Consider the following 16,578-nt stretch of genomic DNA (forward strand, 5'->3'; position numbering starts at 1 on the left):
CTCTTTTTTTTTTTTTTTTTTGGCATTTAACATCTAGATTTTAGTTATTATTAGACTAGAGTCTACAAAACTATTTCGCATTGTGTTTATTTGAGTGATTATGGCGATTTTTTAAACAACATGGTGTCGGTGGTGTGTTGCAAGTTGTTCCACCGTACTTTGGTTGTGGGGTTTTAGACCCTTCATCATGTGTGTTTTGAACTTTTTGAGTCAAAGATAAAATATCGTTTTAGTTTAGATATTGTTGTTGAGAGATCCGCGAACACTATTTTTATATTAGCTTAGTTCTATTTAGTAGTTTAGATATTAAAGTTTTATTTTGTTAATTGGATCTCCGTGCTCTAAGCATGTAAGACTAATTCACGGTCTTCATTAGATTTGTTCATAATAGATTTTGGCTTCTTATCTTATAAAATGAAACCATCCATACATTGTTTCAGACTCAAGTTTTTTGTGTTTGCGTTTACATGTATTTTAATAAATAAATATAACATGTTTCATTTGGCAAAATCAGAACACATTTCATTTGTTTAATCTCATAATATAGATTTGTAAATTGTGAAAGAAAAGTCTAAAAATCTGTTGTGAATGATGCATGTATGTATACCTCAGCTATAAAGAAGATGCCTATAGCGATCAATACCGAGAAGCCAAAGACTCAACACTATGAATTACCAACTGCTTTCTTCCAACTTGTTCTTGGAAGAAACATGAAGTACAGCTCTTGTTACTTCCCAAAAGATGCAAGTAGCTTAGAAGATGCAGAGGAAGCAATATTGGCTCTATACTGTGAAAGAGCTAAAGTGGAGGATGGACACAGTGTTCTTGATGTCGGATGTGGCTGGGGTTCTTTGTCTTTGTACATTGCCCGCAAGTTTAGCAAATGCAAGTTAACTGGTATCTGCAACTCAACAACACAGAAAGCTTTTATCGATGACCAATGCCGGTAATTATGTTTTCTCATTATTACATATATCTTATGCTTCAAGTTCTAGCTGCTAGCTAAAATGGTTTCTTTTACATGTCATGTTTGAAGGAAACTCGGACTTCAGAACATTGAAATAATTGTTGCGGATATTAGCACTTTTGAGCATGATGGGACATACGATCGAGTATTCTCCATCGAAATGTTTGAGGTTTGGATTGTTTTCTGAAGTAGTTCATTATATGTTATGATTTTCAAACATCAGAGGTTGTCCTTAGCTTTGGTTTTTCTTTTTTTGGGATTGTGATCAGCATATGAAAAACTATGGAGAGCTTCTGAAGAAAATAGGAAAATGGATGAAGGAAGATAGTCTTCTGTTTGTTCACTATTTCTGCCATAAGACCCTAGCTTACCACTTTGAGGTATGGATCAATATTCTCTGATGTGATAGCTTCTTGTTTAATCAGTTTATTTCAACAACATATTATCATGGCAAAAACGCAATTCTTGAGATTGTGCTGATTCTTTATAGGATGTGAATGACGATGACTGGATCACAAGACACTTCTTCAGCGGAGGAACAATGCCATCGGCGAATCTTCTCCTCTATTTCCAAGTAATTTACATTAGTAACTTGCCATGTATGTTTCAGTTGAATTATATCAATTGAATCATATCAATTTGATGTGTTGATTTGTTTAGGAAGATGTTTCGATTGTGGATCATTGGCTCGTAAACGGGAAACATTATTCAAAAACAAGGTAGGACTCCAAAAATGGTTGTTACAAGAACGAAGACGATAATAAGCAGCTTCTGATGTTTATTACTTTTTTGATAATACAACGTTTTGCAGTGAAGAGTGGCTCAAAAGAATGGATAAAGAGATAGTTGCAATTAAAGAGATAATGGAAATGACTTATGGGAAAGAAAATGCAGTGAAGTGGATGGTTTACTGGAGAACCTTCTTCATAGCGGTTGCTGAGCTGTTCGGATACAACAATGGAGAAGAGTGGATGGTTGCACACTTCCTCTTCAAGAAGAAATGATTGATTTCTTTATTTTCTTCAATTTTTTTGAATAAAGAATGCAACAATCTCATTCTACTTTGATTACCCCCTCCTCCTACTTAAATAATATGAATTTTATGGTTTGAAAGTGACAATGTTATTTGAGAAACATATGAGGATCAAGTATCATCCATCAATTGGATTCTTTAGAATCAGCTTGCTTTGTTGGATTCAGCTCACCATCTACCTCCAAAATGCGAGTGAGAAGCTTACCATCCAAATTCTCCTGTTTGAATAAATGAAAACCGAAAACAAAAGTCAGGAAGAGAAGCTTGCTTATTATTTTGATTAAGATTACAGAGGAAGCACGAATAGAGCTGAAGCAGAGTGAATGAATAGTACCGAGAGACAGTCTCTGTACTTTTTCCACTCGGCAACACACTCTTCTTTATCCCATTGCCCTTTAACAAACTTGTCCGAGTACCATCTGCAGAAACCAAGAGAAAGAAATACAACAATGCCATCATATTAATAACTGGGAATACCGAATGGTCCAAACCTTAAAAGATGAAAAGACCAGAAATACCACCAAAGCTAAAACCTTTAAACACAGCAAACTGAAGGAGAAAAGAAACTCACTTGTTGAAGCAATTGTGGTAAGCGTTTCGCAAATCAGCGCAGGGAGAAGTAGAGGAGCGAGCTGAAGTTGAATCTTTTTTCTTCAATAAACCCATCTTCCCCAATCACACTAATTAGTCACTCAGTCTGTCAGCTTAGCAACTCTGAAAACCCATCTGTAATAATTCAGAAACCAAAAAAGAAAGAAATAATATCACTCTTAAGAAAAGGATAAAAAGACAATAATACGAATCCTAACACAAGCTTTACTACAACTCATCACAAACAAACATAGAAATATATATCATCGAACATAACCACAAAAGACACCAAACAGAGAAAGCTCTCATCAAAGTAGTTGAGCACAAAAACAAAAAAAAAGCATGCTCCTTTCGCATTTGTCTCAAGAGCCTTTGTCAAATATTTATGTACAGATACCTTGTTGAATTGCCTAATTTAAGACAATGATTTGTTGTCTCTCTACAAACAATGGTGTTTATTCAAACCAAAATCAAAACATAAAACAGAGGATGGAGGGACAAATTCAAGATTTGCCTAAAAGAGAAACATGGATCAAACGAATTGACGAAAGACAAATAAAAAATAAGAAAACGAAGAGAGGATCAAATATAAAGAAATAAAAAAAATCAAAAAAATGGAACTCAAAACGATAAAAAAAGATTCAAAGTAGGAAGCTTGAAGGATAAAAGAAACGACATTTACCCTGATTTGATCCAAACCAAAGACCGGACGGTAATCAAAGAAAGAAAGAAGATCTTCAAGTTCACCTTTCGTTAAACCCGTAAAACCTCAGATCACTCAGTCGGTCTCTCGTTCAACTCTTAAGTCTCTCAGACTCAGAAAGAACACAACCTAGTGGACGACGACGAAGCTTCGGAAGAACTCGAGTAAACCAACCAACCAAACAGAGGAGAGAGTGGGAAATTGAAAAACGACGTCGTCTAACCAGACGAAAGCCCTAGGCCAAAAGTCAAACATATCCCAAGAAAAGGAATTTTAATAATTCTTTTTAAAGGTAAGTTAACAAAAAATAACTAAACAATTAAAAAAAAAAAAAAAAAAACTCTAGCATATACTATATATATTAAAAAAATGCAAGGCTCTTGAGAAGACTATAAACATATAACACTCTCTGCCGAACTAAACCCTTCTACGGCCCTAGCAGGCAGCAGCGTCAATGTTTCTCAATTGTCTCTACGATTCGTGCTCCGTAAAGGAGTGTCAGTGTCACCAAACCCTCTCTAAAATCATCGTTGATATAATAGTAAAACGGTTGAAGGACTCCTCCTCCGGTTCTGAACTTACGGATCCTTGTCGGGATGCATTGGGCGACTTATCTAGGATTTATCTTTAAAGTATGAGTGACTTTTCTTAATCAAATAGAGTCTCTCACATATATATAATCAAAACCCATTTGTCATCATGTTCGGCGAATGTTCCAAACAATAATACGAATATGTTTAGAAACCAAAAATAAAATTAGGTTTACAGTAATCACTAATCCAATCTCATAAAATTTGATAGTAATATTATTTATTTTATAATATAAACTATCACATCAAAATTTAGAAATTCCAATGTTTCGTAAATGTCTCACTTGCGTGCCGTAGTAACATAAAAACACTTTGCTTACAAATGTATTTAGGGAAGGTATTGATTTAGGATTTAGAAAGAATTTTAATGACTTTATGTTTTTGCTGATTGTTAGAATCATAGAAAATTGAAAGTTAAAAATAAAGGATTCTAAGAGATTGTTTAGGAAGTTTTTTAAAATCTTGATGATTTGTTTTTTCTAATCTTGTAAAATCTTTCTATTTGATGAAAGAGTTTTCATGACTTTTGTTATGAAGGAAATGATATAAAATCCTAAACCAATAACATAAAATTTGAATTCATTAACAATCCAAGATTCTTTTGTTTTACTTGAATAACATAAAACTTTTAATGACTTTATAAAACTCTTAATCCAATAACACTAAATTTATCAAGATTTTAGATAACTTTTTACAAATCCACAATCAATAACACCAAATTTTTAAAGAGATTTTAAAAATCTTAATTAAATAACTACATATTTTACCTAACTTTTAAAATCATTAAAATTCTTTATAAATTCTAAACCAATACATGTATATTACTTGCTTCCTATCCTATAAAAGAGATCCAAAGAGGAAGAAAATAAAAAAAAATCAATCAAAGGGTTTAGAAAATGGATCAGTTCAAAGGTCAGCCTCGTCTACCAAAGTTCGCCGTCCCCAAGCGCTACGATCTCCGCCTCAATCCCGATCTCATCGCCTGCACCTTCGCCGGAACTGTAGCCATCGACCTCGACATAGTCGCCGATACTTGTTTCATCGTTCTCAACGCAGCTGATCTCTCCGTCAACGATGCCTCCGTTTCCTTCACTCCTCCTACCTCCTCTAAGGTATTTTTTTTTTTTACCTATTCTCTCTCTATCGCGTTTCTTTGTGTTGATATGAAATTAGGGTTTCAGTAATGCGATTGGGGTTATGGTTTTTTTTTTTTTTTATATGCTATTGGTTGTTGAGCAATTAGCGCCACCATTGAGATGTTTATATTTTCATGATTTGAGTATTTTTTGGATATGATTTTTGATTTTGATTCCAATAGGTAAAATAACTTCAGATACAATCAAGTAGGAATCAGCAACCAATTTAGCTTGTTGCTTTTATGCTTCTTATGTTTTGTAATTGTTAAGCAGGCGCTTGCAGCTCCAAAAGTTGTCTTGTTTGAGGAGGATGAGATTCTAGTGCTTGAGTTTAGTGAGATTCTTCCCCATGGAGTGGGAGTTCTGGAACTGGGGTTCAATGGAGTACTTAATGACAAAATGAAGGGATTCTACAGAAGGTAAAACCATAGCGGTTTCCTTTTTTTTTTACAAATATAAATTTATACATAGCTTGAGATTAGTTCGAGACCAATATTGTATCTTCTTGCTTGCAGTACCTATGAACATAACGGTGAGAAGAAGAATATGGCAGTTACCCAGTTTGAACCAGCTGACGCTAGGAGATGCTTTCCATGCTGGGATGAACCTGCTTGCAAGGTTTCCCACTTGTTCCCTCCTCTAGCATGAGTTTTGTTTTTCTTCGTCTATCCATATTGACACATTTGTGAAACAGGCTACCTTCAAGATTACATTGGAGGTACCAGCTGATTTGGTGTCTCTCTCCAATATGCCCGTCATTGAGGAGAAACTTAATGGGAATGTCAAGATTGTCTCCTACCAAGAGTCACCTATTATGTCCACATATTTGGTCGCAATTGTTGTTGGTTTGTTTGACTACGTTGAAGATCATACATCCGATGGTAAATTATTTTTATCCATCATTATCTTGCGTCTAGTCATTTCTAGAAGCTCTAAATCATGTGTCTTCTTTTTGCTCAGGGGTTAAAGTCAGAGTGTACTGTCAAGTGGGTAAAGCCGACCAAGGGAGATTTGCACTGCATGTTGGTGCCAAAACGTTAGATCTGTTCAAAGAGTATGTTCCTCGTCGACATTGTAACATTCTGTTATTCTGGACTTCTCTTGCTGCTTGTATGTATCATACTTGTTGCATAACTCCAATGATTCATGTAGGTACTTTGCTGTGCCATATCCCCTTCCCAAAATGGATATGATTGCAATACCAGATTTTGCTGCTGGAGCTATGGAGAATTATGGTTTAGTTACATACCGTGAAACAGCTCTTCTCTATGATGAGCAGCATTCAGCAGCTTCTAACAAACAGAGGGTACTGAAAACTTTTTCTTTTATTTTTCAGAGGAAATTTTTTTGTGTGCTTTTGTGCAATCATCTAAAGCTGTTAAGTTTCTGCTGCTAGGTTGCCACTGTAGTTGCTCATGAACTGGCTCACCAGTGGTTTGGCAATCTTGTCACTATGGAGTGGTGGACTCATCTATGGCTGAATGAGGGTTTTGCTACTTGGGTAAATTGCAAACTTAGATCTTTGTATCAACAATGATTTTGAGTTCTGTTGTGAATGTTTTGTTACTTGTTATCTGTTTCAGGTCAGCTACTTGGCTACTGATAGTTTGTTCCCTGAATGGAAAATCTGGACCCAGTTTCTAGATGAATCTACTGAGGGTCTAAGGCTTGATGGACTTGAGGAGTCTCACCCGATAGAGGTAACCAAATTAAGTATCTGTGTTATTAAGTGGGCACAATTCTGAAAAATGCTGTCAATATATCTGTCATGAAAGCTTAGTGGCTTCTTTCCTTATATTCACTGTCAATCCCCGAGATACCCTATTACCTATTTATCTCAAATCCCAAAAATTTCTCAGGTGGAAGTTAATCATGCTGCTGAAATTGACGAAATATTTGATGCAATAAGCTACAGAAAGGGTGCATCTGTCATCCGCATGCTACAAAGCTATCTTGGTGCTGAAGTTTTTCAGGTTCTGCTCATGTCCATTTCCTTCTGTAACAAAAGAATTGCAGCTTTTATTTTCTTATCTGACTTCTATTTTCAATTTCCCTAATGTCTCCAAAACTTCTTACCCTACTTGTATTGCTTTGTTGAGCAGAAGTCGCTTGCTGCATACATTAAAAATCATGCTTACTCAAACGCGAAGACAGAAGACTTATGGTCTGCTTTGGAAGCGGGATCAGGAGAACCTGTGAACAAGCTTATGCATTCTTGGACAAAGCAAATGGGATATCCTGTTGTCTCAGCCAAAATTAAAGATGGAAAATTGGAACTTGAGCAGGTTCTTAGACTTATTTCCCTTGCTGGATATCCTACTTATATCCCCTTTTAGATGCCACTAAGGTTGAAGCTTCATTATGATATCTTATGCATGATCCACTAACTAAATTCATTTTTAATATTACAGTCGCGTTTCTTGTCAAGCGGTTCTCCTGGCGAAGGACAATGGATTGTGCCAGTAACCTTGTGCTGTGGTTCATATGACGTGCGCAAAAACTTCTTATTAGAATCCAAATCTGAAGCGTATGATCTAAAGGAATTATTGGGCTGTTCCATTGCCGATGGTAGCGGCAAAAACAATGGGGCATGCTCTTGGATAAAAATTAATGTCGATCAGGCTGGATTCTATAGGGTGAAATATGATGATAGCCTTGCGGCTGGACTCAGAAATGCAACAGAGAGCAAAAGCTTGACTTCAATTGATAGATATGGTAACTTGACCTCGCAGAATTTTGTGTTTCTAATTGACGTAATGAAATTTGTTTGGAGATGAATATCCTACTTGCTCTTTTACAGGTATTTTGGATGATTCTTTTGCACTTTCAATGGCTCGTCAGCAATCTCTAGCCTCTTTACTTACTTTGATCAGTGCTTACAAGGAGGAACTTGAGTATACCGTGCTATCAAACCTTATTGCTGTAAGGATCTGCATTTTTTGGCTTTTAATTTCCCTGGGTCGATAATTATGCGTTCGCTTCTGGTTCTTACTCTTCATCCGTACAGATAAGCTACAAAGTTGTGAAGATTGGAGCAGATGCAAATCAGGAACTGATGTCTGGGATCAAACATTTCTTCATCGGCGTTTTCCAGTTTGCTGCTGGGTAAGCTGTTTTACCCATCTACGGAAATTACACTTATCATTATGTTCTCTTTACCAAACGGTAGGTAAAAAAGAGTCAATGTCTTTACAATATTCATTGTTCTTACAGGAAACTTGGTTGGGACCCTAAACAAGGGGAGAGCCATCTAGATGCTATGCTGAGAGGGGAAGTCTTAACTGCACTTGCTGCGTTTGGGCATGATGAGACACTAAAGGAAGCAGTTCGGAGATTTGATGCATATTTGGCTGATAGGAACACTTCGCTTCTGCCTCCTGACATCAGAAGGGTTTGTTTCGTATTATAGAAACCAATGATGGTCTAAAATCAGAACATTTTAATTAAATTCTGTATGGGCTTTCCACTTGCAGGCTGCTTATGTTGCTGTAATGCAGAGAGCCAATAAGTCAGACAAATCTGGTTATGAGTCTCTTCTGAAAGTTTATAGGGAAACAGACCTTAGCCAAGAGAAAACACGAATCTTAGGTAACTTGACTGTAAACTTTCTTCTGATACATGAGATTAAATAAATAGAAATTTGAGGTTCAACTACTGATGTTTACTTTATGGGTTTGCAGGTTCTTTAGCATCTTGTCCCGACCCCGTTATAGTTCAAGATGTTCTTAACTTCATATTGTCTGATGAGGTATATATGGATTTCTTGAAACTTTATAAAGTAGTGAATAATCATATCATTAGGCTTGACATAGTTGATGTGATATATTGGGGTTCTTATTCATCCAGGTCCGTAATCAAGATGCAGTTTATGGACTTTCCGGTGTAAGTTGGGAAGGACGTGAAGTAGCTTGGAAATGGCTACAGGAGAAGTGGGAGTATATAGAAAACACATGGGGATCCGGATTTCTCTTAACACGTTTCATAAGTGCAGTTGTATCGCCGGTTTGTTCCTCCTCCCCTTTATGCATATCCATAAAAAAAAAGCTATTGATCATCTTTGCTAGCCTTAATTGATTTCTCTTTATGTTGATCGTCTCAGTTTGCGTCGTTTGAGAAAGCCAAAGAAGTGGAGGAGTATTTTGCAACAAGAACAAAGCCGTCGATGGCAAGAACCTTGAAGCAGAGTATGGAAAGGGTACATATTAACGCCAATTGGGTGGAGAGTATCAAGAAGGAAGATAATCTCATACAGCTCGTTGCTCAGCTCTCTTCAAACTAAATTTTTTTAACTCAGGGTATCTCAAGAATTAACTAAACCATCTGTGACTGCGATGCTCATGTTTGTTCTATATGCGACCCTTTTGGTCTTTTCTTCTTCTCAGCACCGAATCTGAAAAGCACTTTTTTAAACTTTGGATTTGCCATCAATAAAGTTTGCCTTTCAAGGTTCGTTCCGACTCGAGGTTTACCGTGGGATATTTTCATTGCGTATCAATAAAAGTATAAAACGTAACTGTAGTTAGTTAAAAGCTATTCGTGTCATAAATTGCGAACATTATAACATAAATTTACTTAGTAAATACAATTTGGTAATTTCTTTAGGAAAAAGTTATAATCTTTTTTAACGACCTTAAAGGCTTAACCCATATCAACCAAGAGGATACATTGGATGTCTTGATGAAAGAAGATAAAATTGAAAAAAGAAATATCAAGAATACTATAGAGCATACCTAAACCACAAAAAAAAGGTTTTGCTTCTTAGCTTCTCACAAGGTAATACCGACGGGATAAAGAAGTTTGTGTCCAATACGTAAAGCAGCTTCGGCATTTGAGACCGTAAACGTTCAAAAGAGGTGTGTACTGTGTAGTGTATCAAAATTTTACATAAATAGGTCTCTAACTTTTCACTTTAACTCCTTACCTTCACAACATCATCTCTAATGAGGCACCATAACTAATTTACATGTTAAAGTCTTAAAATCAACCTACAGTAGCATAATGGTCTTTTTATTTATTTATTTTTTTTCCTATTGTGTAGCCCAAAGTCTACCATTACTAACAAAGAAAAACTCATTTATCCAAGTTTGTTTATAAATTGACTCCCAACAAAACTCAAATAAGTACACTCTAAGTCCTCACTCCTCGGTGGGTCTTCAAATTTAGAAATAAAAGTTGTTAATATGATACACACAGACACAAAGGTGAAAATGTTGCAATAAAACTGCCACTAGAGAAGGCGACATTACTACAGCCAACCTGGGCAGCTTTTATATAACACAAAGACTTACTCAATTCCCCTCTAATCTCTTTCTCCCTTCTCTTTCTTCTTCTTCTAATACACAGAATAATCAGGAAAGGCTATCATTGTTAATCTCCCACCCCACCTCATTTTCACACTCTTTTCTACCCAAACCATTTTGATCTTCTTCTCTTTAACTTCTTGGCTTGCTGTACAGTTATTTTCTTATAGAAGGCTTAAGATCCCAAACTTGAGGAAGACTATCACTATCTTGTTTGGTTATTTCAAATTACCATCGGATCATCCATCGATGATACCATCTGTGCCTCTGCTGCTTCCCCGCTTATCCGCTCCACAGGCATCGCCTCAGCTGCATACAGTTTCGATTATATCAGTTTTCACTATTTGAATAAGAAGTGATATAAGGTCGTTTACAAAGACTATACACCGCATAAACTTAATTTAATGTCAAGGTGTATATATTTCTATGAAGGAAGCTTATGGATCTGAACATGCAAAAAGGCAACGAAACGAGTTACAATGATAAAACACAAATACCTGGTGATCGATCCAGAGACATTGTTCTTGCCATCTCTACAGAGTTGGAAAAGAAAGGGTCAGATTCTTCCTAATGTCTGATCAACAATGAATCCTTTGCATCTCGTTTACTTGACACATATTACTAGGTACTTCTATTCGACTAGGAAAATGCAGGAGCCAAGGTCTGAGGTTGAAAATGATTAAATAATAGTAGGGTCATGTGCATGTACCAAGTGAATGACGCAATCCTTTTACAGCGTCAAAGTTCTTGTAGGTGTAGCCAACAAAACTTAAATCCTTGGGAGCAAGAAGCATCTGCACAAAATGGAAACAAATGTGTCATTGTCACTCAAAACCGAACCGTATAAAGAAAAATAGGTTTCATTTCAGACAATAATATTTATCGACCAACACCATTTGATGATGGTTTTTTTAATATATCACTTTGGAGCAACACGGCTACAATTTGGAGTATCAACGCTAATCACCTATCCTTGCAAATAAACCCGCTGGATGATGTATATACACAAATAATAATAACAAACCTTCCTGGAGAGGCCCGATCTAGTTCTTTCAGGTGCAGGAGAATTCACCTGAGATGAAATCAAGAAGTCAGCAAGCCTCCTATATAGTACAAAAAATGGATGAATGAATGGTTGACCTTTATCAATATGATATTTCTGCAAAATATTGACAAACAAATTCCTAGGTAATAAATCAATTCACAAAATTTTAAGGTAATCACTCCTTAAACCAGAATATATCATTCTTTGATAAGGCAGTATTCTGAAGGTATCTATCACCATCAACACAAGTGGCATATTAGAAACTAAGGGATATTATCTCCGGGATAACTAGTAAAATTCACAGCAAGATATGAGCGAGACACATTAAACTGAACTTAAGAATATCTAATATCTGTTGAGCCTTAATACTGGTATATAAATCTTAAAATAATATAAGGGAAGTCTATTTTTCCAGGAAAAATATTTGAAATAATGCATGATAAATAAAAAGGAGGCATACTTCATCAAACTTCATAAAATTTTGTGTATCTAGCTCGTCGTTCACTTCTGGTTTGTACGCAGCCTCCATTTCATAGAGCTTTTCCCACAAAACATCCTTGAACCAAGGATGATCCTGATGCAAAATTAAAGTACAAGTTAGCAAAGAAAAATAACAAAGCTTATCTTAAGTACTACTAAATCTTCTCATGGAACATCCTTACCTTGATTTGCTGGGCTCCTCCTCCAGTGCCAAGCCTATGGTCAACGTTACACAGCAACCTGCAGACAAGATCTTTTGCCTCCGATGACAACTTCACATCCTCGGGAAATTTCAAATGATTTCTCCAATGTACGATCTAGAAGAAGGAATTAAGACTTCATGAACATGATCTGTGAATCTTATAAACAAAATCTTTAGTTTTCGTATATGTAGAGCACAAAGAACAAATAGAAATGGAATTGACGATGGGAATTTTACCCACAAATCAAAGCATAGTTGTCAACTATATATCTGAAAAGACTGAACACAATATTTGAACATTTTGCTAACTCGAACGAGCATAAACTGGCAAAATTGTGGCTTTTCATATAACTTGACACCCTTGTAATTCAAAATATGGTCACAGAATTGAACAATCTCCTGCTTGGGCCCTGAACTTTCATAGATAGAAGATTTCTCATTCATTTGGTTTATACATCAAATTGTTACAAACACAATACCTAAGCCATTCACCCAAAAAAACTTGAATAATATCCTGTTGGAGTATACTTGAATAATAATAGCTTTTGCACTAACACTTTGTAATCAAATAGCCTTATTCAGTGAAATTCTTTAAGCTCAACTGTTTGATACTTTTACTCAGAGCAAACTCACTGGGGTAGTGAAGATAACAGCAAAGAGTAAATACCTTTCTGCAAGTTGATATAGGATCATCAGCATAAAAAGGAGGATACCCAACAAGCATTTCGTACATAATTGCTCCTAATGACCACCTGAGAGAAGAAAAAAAAAAAGATTTCCAAGGAAAATAAACAGCAGCTCAGGAGGCTATGGAACAACTCTGTAATGATAAATGAAAGACTTTTATCAACCTGTACAAATGGTTGCTAGCACAGAGAAATTTAAACAGTACTATGCACCATGGTTATAGTTCATTCTGAAAATGATAATTTTCAAGCAAAAGACTAACCAATCACATTCCATGCCATATCCTTTCTTCAGCAAAACTTCAGGAGCAATATAGTCGGGTGTTCCCACAGTTGAAAATGCCTTTCAAAAAGGAAGAAACCAATCAGAGAACACTATCATCAGTTGTTGCCAACTTGCCACACAAATTGATAAAGAGAAAGTACAGGTAATGAAAGTTTGAAAAGTGTTCTCCTACAAATATGAACAAAATCATAGTTGGTTTTCATTATTCCCCATTTTGATTTGTATATATCTACATGATGAGGTCACATTTGGCATATACAGGAATCAGAGAAATGGAGAAAGAGCTACGAAAGAGGAGATGACACTTTTAAACTCCAAAAAAGATTAACATACTAGTTTTCTGCGATTCATCTGCCAATGCTGAAGTTGTTCCTGGGGACTACGCCAGCTTCTCTTGTTATCAGTGTCAGGAAAACATCTATCAACATCCATAGGTTCTGTCATAGTTTCATCATCGGTGGCCCTATTCTCCTGAATTGAAGGTAAATTTCTACAATCAAGAGGTTTACAGAGTCCAAAATCCGAGAGTTTCATGTGCCCATCTTTATCCAGAAGAAGGTTATCAGGTTTGATATCCCTGCAAAAAGTGAAAAGACAAAAGATCAATCAAAATGTATGTAAATATCAGAGTTTAGAGCAGAAGCATGCAAGTTAGGTAACTTCCAAAAGCCACCTATGAATATAGTTGTATCTGTGTATGGATTCAATCGCCAGGACACTTTGAGCAATATAAAATTTGGCGACATCTTCCCGTAGTGTATCTTCTCTCATGAGCAAGGTCATCATATCACCACCGGGGAGATATTCCATGATCAGATATAGATACTCGGCATCCTGAAATGAATAGTAGAGCTTCACAATATAATGGCTTGCTACCTCAGCCAGCAGGTTTCTCTCTGCTCTAACATGCTCTACCTGTAAAATGTACATATTAATCTAGTCAGATACTAGAAGAAAAAGACAGGTAGGTAAAATCAGAGACGAGATCATAAACATATTAAGTGTGGTATATTATGCCAATTGTTTACGGATTTGTACCTGTCCTCTCATGACCATTTCAGATTTCTTTAACTTCTTCATGGCATAAATATTTCCAGACTTTTTCTCCCGACATAAGCGAACCTGTAAGTTAGATTAAGATGTTTTTAAGATCAGAAAGAACCCAGAAAAAAAACTATCTCGGTTAAGTTGGTTATGCTCAAGCTGTAAGAAAAAAAAAAAAAAAGAAGAAGAGGCAGTAATCTGTTGTACAAACCTCACCAAAAGCACCCCTTCCAATGATTGTCAAAAGCTCAAAATCATCAACACTTATCTTGTTCCTTTTAAGCCTCATAAACTCAGTCTCTTTCCTCTCAAGATCTTTAATCATGTTGATTTGCTCCTCTTTTGGCACTCCAGAAGAAGCTAACTTTCTTTCTAAGATCCATCGTCTATAAGAAATCAAACAATGTTAAATACAAAATACGCAGCTTTAATGGTGCTAAAAGTGCAATAGAGATGAGACATAGATGTATTATTCTTAACAAATCAAAGCATTTTGGCAAAAAAAACGAATCCTCAGAAGAAAGAAGTCAGCAGCCACAAAAGTTAGCGTTGAGCACTAGTAAAAGAAGGCAAATACTCAACAACGATGATAACGAGGGGGTATCATTACACAATGTATGAAGATGGTAAGATATCGAATCCCCAAAAGTTTCCTTTTGACTTGGATATCAATCATGGTAGTGAATACAAACCATGAACTTAAAACCACCTTCACAATTCACGAACTACTACTAGTCTAGTAGATACAGATGTTATTATTAGGTTGCTTCACACACCGCAAAGAGGTAAAACAGAACTGAGCAGGAGTATCGTTATCATCATCAAAGAAGGATTCGCAGCTCAAACAACTAATTTTTGCCCTAAAAGGAAATGTCTCGAGAAATCAAAACAAAATTTTTCAAATCTGAAATCTCTCCTAGTGAAAGAGAAGAAGAAGACGGAATTAGGGAGAGAGAGAGAGAGAGAGACGGATTTGGTACCTCTCCTTCCTCTCCTGAATGTTTTTGTTCTGAGCTCTGTAGTGATTCTCGATGTACTGTTTGGCTGCAGCCACTTTCTCCATGGTCAAGCTCGATCCCAGAACCTCCTCGTCCGTACCGCTCTCTTCCTCCTGTATATCCTCCATCCTCTTCTCTCTTCACAGTCCTCTTCTTCTTCTTCTTCTCTCTTCCTTTTTTTGTGATATAAACAGGTCTCTCGACGAGAACGTCTATGGAAAAAAAAAAAAAAAGCACCTCTCTCTCTCTCTCTCTTTCCCACTCTCTCTCTCTCTGGAATTTGCTTAAAGAGAGAGATGATGAAGGAGACTACGATTTTACTATTTTACCCTCAGACGACGAACCTCTTAAGGACACGTGTCGACTTTTCGTTGAAATGGCACTCTGTATTCTGTAATGTAATATAACTGGGGAGAAAAATTGTTATATAATAAAATCTAATAATAATGTTTTATATTTATTTTGCTTTTTAATTTGATAAGCAGAAAAAAAGTTGTAACGATTTATTGTCAGGGAGTGTGTGTACTGTGTAAGCATGAGAAAAAGAAAGATACGCGCTTATGAATGCGCGTGGCTAAAATTTTCAGATATCTGAGAGTGTGTGTGGGGCTGTCAAAGGGGTATAATTGGGAATATGAAGGCTTCGTGTTCATTAAATTATTTAATTATACAACGAAGCCTGAAGATTTTGCTTCGTGATTGGATCGTGCTTTTCACTCGCACATAGGATTCGTTGGTTGTCGTTTTTAATTTTAATAATAAGTTTGTTTTTTTTATTACTATTTTTCACCTTATTATATACAATATGCCTTCTTCTGTTTTTTTTTTATTGGATTATTATATATTTAACAGAAAATTATCCTTTTTCAAATTTGATTTTAAATTTCTTAACTATGGTATCAAAGATATTCCCACACTTTTATACGTATTAAAAGCTATCTCAGACCACAAAAAAAAAACAAAAACATATACACAAATCATATATATAAAAATAAAATTTCACTCTCTTCTTATTGGTCCACTTAGCAATGCAATTTTAATAAAAAAATATTTATATTAAAACACAAATTTAAAAACAATTATTTTTCACATTTAACTCATATAATATAAAACTGAAATCATATGAATTCCCCCTATAAATTATGCATTAATTTTATTTCTTCACTAAATTGTATTAATCAATTGTATTAAAACAAAACAATAAATTAGAATTGTAACTCACATTTTTCAAAATGTAATTTTTCATTATTTCTCTTCCTATAAAAACTCATTATCTTATTCTCTTAGTCTATCACTCTTTCATTCTCTTATCTTCTTCCACTACTCTCAAATCTCTTTTTTTTATTTTGTTTTGTTCTGTATTTTTTTTGTTATTGTTGTTGTATGGGTTATAAAAAATCAAATCAAATATCATTGTAAAAGCTTAGTTTTAGAGTTTGTATGATATGTATATCTTATATATATATTTATATTTAATCTTTTAAAAGGTTTATCTCTATTTTCTATTTTATATTAAC

The 16,578-nt window shown here is 35.4% G+C and overlaps 4 protein-coding genes across 5 annotated transcripts in view; 2 read left to right on the forward strand and 2 right to left on the reverse strand.

The window, feature by feature from the left end:
• Positions 1–2,101, forward strand: part of LOC104721506 ((S)-coclaurine N-methyltransferase-like) — a 2,851-nt gene extending 750 nt beyond the window's left edge. Inside the window, exons 2-7 of the mRNA XM_010439504.2 lie at positions 613–946; positions 1,037–1,136; positions 1,237–1,347; positions 1,458–1,541; positions 1,628–1,686; positions 1,779–2,101. Coding sequence (XP_010437806.1) covers positions 613–946; positions 1,037–1,136; positions 1,237–1,347; positions 1,458–1,541; positions 1,628–1,686; positions 1,779–1,971 — 881 coding nt within the window. The 3' untranslated portion in view covers positions 1,972–2,101. The remainder of the gene's footprint in view (positions 1–612; positions 947–1,036; positions 1,137–1,236; positions 1,348–1,457; positions 1,542–1,627; positions 1,687–1,778) is intronic.
• LOC104721505 (uncharacterized protein At4g33100) lies at positions 2,038–3,547 on the reverse strand. Of its 2 annotated transcripts, none has more exons than XM_010439503.2 (4): positions 3,339–3,547; positions 2,572–2,726; positions 2,335–2,419; positions 2,038–2,218 (listed from the first exon to the last, which is right to left on the reverse strand). In XM_010439503.2, the coding sequence occupies exons 2-4, from the start codon at positions 2,664–2,666 to the stop codon at positions 2,126–2,128; spliced, it is 273 nt and encodes a 90-aa protein (XP_010437805.1). In that variant the 5' UTR covers positions 2,667–2,726; positions 3,339–3,547; the 3' UTR covers positions 2,038–2,125. The 2 variants fall into 2 exon arrangements, with proteins under 2 accessions (XP_010437805.1, XP_010437804.1); XM_010439502.2 differs by having other exon boundaries at positions 3,274–3,540.
• On the forward strand, positions 4,735–9,477 carry LOC104721507 (aminopeptidase M1). Its single transcript, XM_010439505.2, has 18 exons — positions 4,735–4,996; positions 5,294–5,439; positions 5,536–5,638; positions 5,715–5,901; positions 5,981–6,074; positions 6,173–6,326; positions 6,417–6,521; positions 6,604–6,720; positions 6,880–6,993; positions 7,123–7,305; positions 7,432–7,735; positions 7,821–7,942; positions 8,028–8,125; positions 8,234–8,411; positions 8,494–8,608; positions 8,701–8,768; positions 8,867–9,022; positions 9,120–9,477. Exons 1-18 carry the CDS (start codon positions 4,781–4,783, stop codon positions 9,297–9,299), a joined length of 2,640 nt encoding a protein of 879 aa, XP_010437807.1. The 5' UTR covers positions 4,735–4,780; the 3' UTR covers positions 9,300–9,477.
• On the reverse strand, positions 10,142–15,316 carry LOC104721508 (serine/threonine-protein kinase tricorner). Its single transcript, XM_010439506.1, has 13 exons — positions 15,044–15,316; positions 14,275–14,449; positions 14,058–14,141; positions 13,693–13,934; positions 13,353–13,596; positions 12,997–13,076; positions 12,715–12,799; positions 12,028–12,162; positions 11,826–11,939; positions 11,345–11,392; positions 11,030–11,114; positions 10,818–10,853; positions 10,142–10,629 (listed from the first exon to the last, which is right to left on the reverse strand). The coding sequence occupies exons 1-13, from the start codon at positions 15,187–15,189 to the stop codon at positions 10,544–10,546; spliced, it is 1,560 nt and encodes a 519-aa protein (XP_010437808.1). The 5' UTR covers positions 15,190–15,316; the 3' UTR covers positions 10,142–10,543.

This window comes from Camelina sativa, chromosome 11 (genome assembly GCF_000633955.1).
Source record: "Camelina sativa cultivar DH55 chromosome 11, Cs, whole genome shotgun sequence".
NCBI lineage: Eukaryota > Viridiplantae > Streptophyta > Magnoliopsida > Brassicales > Brassicaceae > Camelina > Camelina sativa.

Excerpts from the sequence above, each read along its gene's own strand:
- LOC104721505 (XM_010439503.2), bottom strand. The coding sequence starts at position 2,666 with ATGGGTTTATTGAAGAAAAAAGATTCAACTTCAGCTCGCTCCTCTACT. Across the intron at positions 2,420-2,571 it reads TACCACAATTGCTTCAACAA|ATGGTACTCGGACAAGTTTG; the intron begins GTGAGTTTCTTT and ends TGGTTTCTGCAG. Across the intron at positions 2,219-2,334 it reads AGTACAGAGACTGTCTCTCG|GAGAATTTGGATGGTAAGCT; the intron begins GTACTATTCATT and ends TTATTCAAACAG.
- LOC104721507 (XM_010439505.2), top strand. The coding sequence starts at position 4,781 with ATGGATCAGTTCAAAGGTCAGCCTCGTCTACCAAAGTTCGCCGTCCCC. Across the intron at positions 7,943-8,027 it reads TGCTATCAAACCTTATTGCT|ATAAGCTACAAAGTTGTGAA; the intron begins GTAAGGATCTGC and ends TCATCCGTACAG. Across the intron at positions 8,126-8,233 it reads GTTTTCCAGTTTGCTGCTGG|GAAACTTGGTTGGGACCCTA; the intron begins GTAAGCTGTTTT and ends TTGTTCTTACAG.
- LOC104721508 (XM_010439506.1), bottom strand. The coding sequence starts at position 15,189 with ATGGAGGATATACAGGAGGAAGAGAGCGGTACGGACGAGGAGGTTCTG. Across the intron at positions 13,597-13,692 it reads AGATACAACTATATTCATAG|GGATATCAAACCTGATAACC; the intron begins GTGGCTTTTGGA and ends CACTTTTTGCAG. Across the intron at positions 11,393-11,825 it reads ATTTTATGAAGTTTGATGAA|GTGAATTCTCCTGCACCTGA; the intron begins GTATGCCTCCTT and ends ATTTCATCTCAG.